General features: G+C 36.8%; 1 protein-coding gene across 3 annotated transcripts in view; it reads right to left on the bottom strand.

Moving 5' to 3' along the window:
• Nucleotides 1-537: 537 nt before the first annotated feature.
• The window catches only part of hk2 (hexokinase 2), a 33,806-nt gene continuing 32,153 nt past the window's right edge, over nucleotides 538-2,190 (bottom strand). For all 3 annotated transcript variants that reach the window (XM_071482060.1, XM_071482063.1, XM_071482061.1), the window contains 2 exons: nucleotides 1,471-1,707; nucleotides 538-1,190 (listed from right to left, as the gene is read on the bottom strand). In XM_071482060.1, coding sequence (XP_071338161.1) covers nucleotides 1,046-1,190; nucleotides 1,471-1,707 — 382 coding nt within the window. In that variant the 3' untranslated portion in view covers nucleotides 538-1,045. The remainder of the gene's footprint in view (nucleotides 1,191-1,470; nucleotides 1,708-2,190) is intronic.

Raw genomic sequence — 2,190 nt, 5'->3', positions numbered from 1 at the left:
CCTGCCATTGTAGAAACAGCGGTTACACAACCTTTGAAATGAGCACTCATATTTTTTATGCTTCTTTTATTTCTGTTAAGCATAGTGAATGACCTCTGTGTATGATAATGTGCTATACAAATAAATTTGCCTTGCCTTGCCTAAAAGCACCCAGCCCAGGACTGCCATTGTTCCTTGCTCTTCACATTTCCGCCACCATTGTTTAATTACTTCTCCCTCCAGGTAAGCAATTAAGGGTCATTGTGTTTTCTCAATCTCTTTAAATCTAACCCCAGTGAATTTAATGTTTAATGTTGGTACAGCTCTCTTTTTCACTGCACCAGATTAAGCTTGTTGTAGTTACTAGATCATATGATAATTTTATTGATCATATTAAAATACATGATATTAGATAATATTAGATAAAGATCACATGATAAGAGAAAGATGTTTTAGACCTGTGCTAGCACTAAACACATGAATAATGTTTCAGTCAGTATAGCTAGTCTTTTCTTAATGATGACAGATTCTCTACTCACAGTAAAGAGACAAGCAATGTAACAGAAAATTCATTTTATTCTGGTTTAAGAAGATGTGGAACATAAGCATGACAGAACAAAGTATTATGATTGCAAAAATCATGCAGATGTGCTAAGATAAGATTATTGTTTAGCACGAGGGTCTGCTTCCTGGTTTTGTTGTACTAGTTTCAAGGTGCAAGTAAAAGGGGCAGGAAAATGAGCCCTCCAATGTGTAACAGTCACATTTCACAGAAGGTGCAACTTCTCTAACAAACTAGCTGAACTTTAATTTCTGAATTTTATTTACCACCCTCCTTCTCAATGTCAGCTGACACCATAAATATGTTCATCTATTCTAAACCAAACGGACACATTTACACATATGTGCATGTGAAACCACACACACAAAATAAGTAAAATTAAACATTTCAGTACTACACAACAAAACTTAGGTCTGAGTGAATGTATACGTATTCATGGTTACCCAGTACAGAAAATCAGTTGTAGTAGCTCTGGTTATACCTGATCACCATTATCTTGGGTAGTCAGTGCTGCCCTCCGCTCTTGATCCTACAGGCCACAGCTGTGATCAGTGCTGCTCCCTTCCCGCTTCCATCCTCGGACTTGTGGAAAGTCACCTGACACTGTGGTGCCAAGTCCTGCAGTGTTTCTTGCATGATGCTGGCGAAACTTTAGGATAAAAAGAGAGGAAAGGAAAAAGAGGAAAGAGAATAAAAAAGGTCCAGTGACAAACAGGAATTAGATGAAAATCTCCCTTCTAGTCTTAAGTCAACGTTTGATGTTTATAGCTGCCAGAGCAAGGCACTTCCTACAAGGCAGGTATAGTACACTTCAGCCATGTCGCTTTAATTGACAGATGAGCAAATAGAACAATATGTTGTTCGATAGTTTAATACAATTTGGTACAATTAGAAAAAAACTTGTGTTTTAGGACATAATTGCTACTTACTGAGGGTGCGTCTTGTAAAGGGTGCCATCCACTCCCACTGTGATGCAGAGCTCATTCAAGTTGCGGTTCTGTCGTATCTTGTCAACCACGGCAGCTAAACCAGCACCACAGAGCTGCGCTGCACGGCGGGCAACCACACTACACACTTCCTTCACCAGTACGCTGTCGTCACATGTGGAGCTGGTGAGGCCCAGGTGCTGCAGAATTGAGCGGATCTGTCGCATGGCCAGACGGTCTCTTTTCAGGACAGAGGGCATTACAGGGTTTATACACATGGATCTTAAAATATATGTTTGGAAATATATGTTTGGAAATATATATTTTATGTGTTTGAAAATATATGTTTTGGAAATTCCACCTAAAAACATGATTTATTATCAACAATGAACAAATTAATGACAAATTGTTAAGTGCTGGACAAATTAGTCCAGCACTTAACAATTTGTCATTAATTTGTTCATCAATGTAGCAAAATTTGATAAAATTTAATTCTTGGGGAAGTTACCATTATACCACCTTATATTACATTTAAACAGAGAGATTTGAGCATGTATTTTCAAACACTATCACATTTAAAAACATAAAATAAAACCTAAATAAAAAAATTTAACAAAACTATTCATTTATGCAAACTTTAATAGCCAGAGTTAAAAAAAAAAAAAAGTGTTTCATAGACTTGCATACGATGATCAATTCAAGTCAAGTACTTACTACATAAAT

The sequence above is a fragment of the Trachinotus anak genome, unplaced genomic scaffold, assembly GCF_046630095.1.
Source record: "Trachinotus anak isolate AG129_WGS33_773 ecotype Australia unplaced genomic scaffold, CSIRO_AGI_Tana_v1 ptg000008l, whole genome shotgun sequence".
Classification (NCBI taxonomy): Eukaryota; Metazoa; Chordata; class Actinopteri; order Carangiformes; family Carangidae; genus Trachinotus; species Trachinotus anak.
This window is presented reverse-complemented; position numbering and strand designations above follow the sequence as displayed.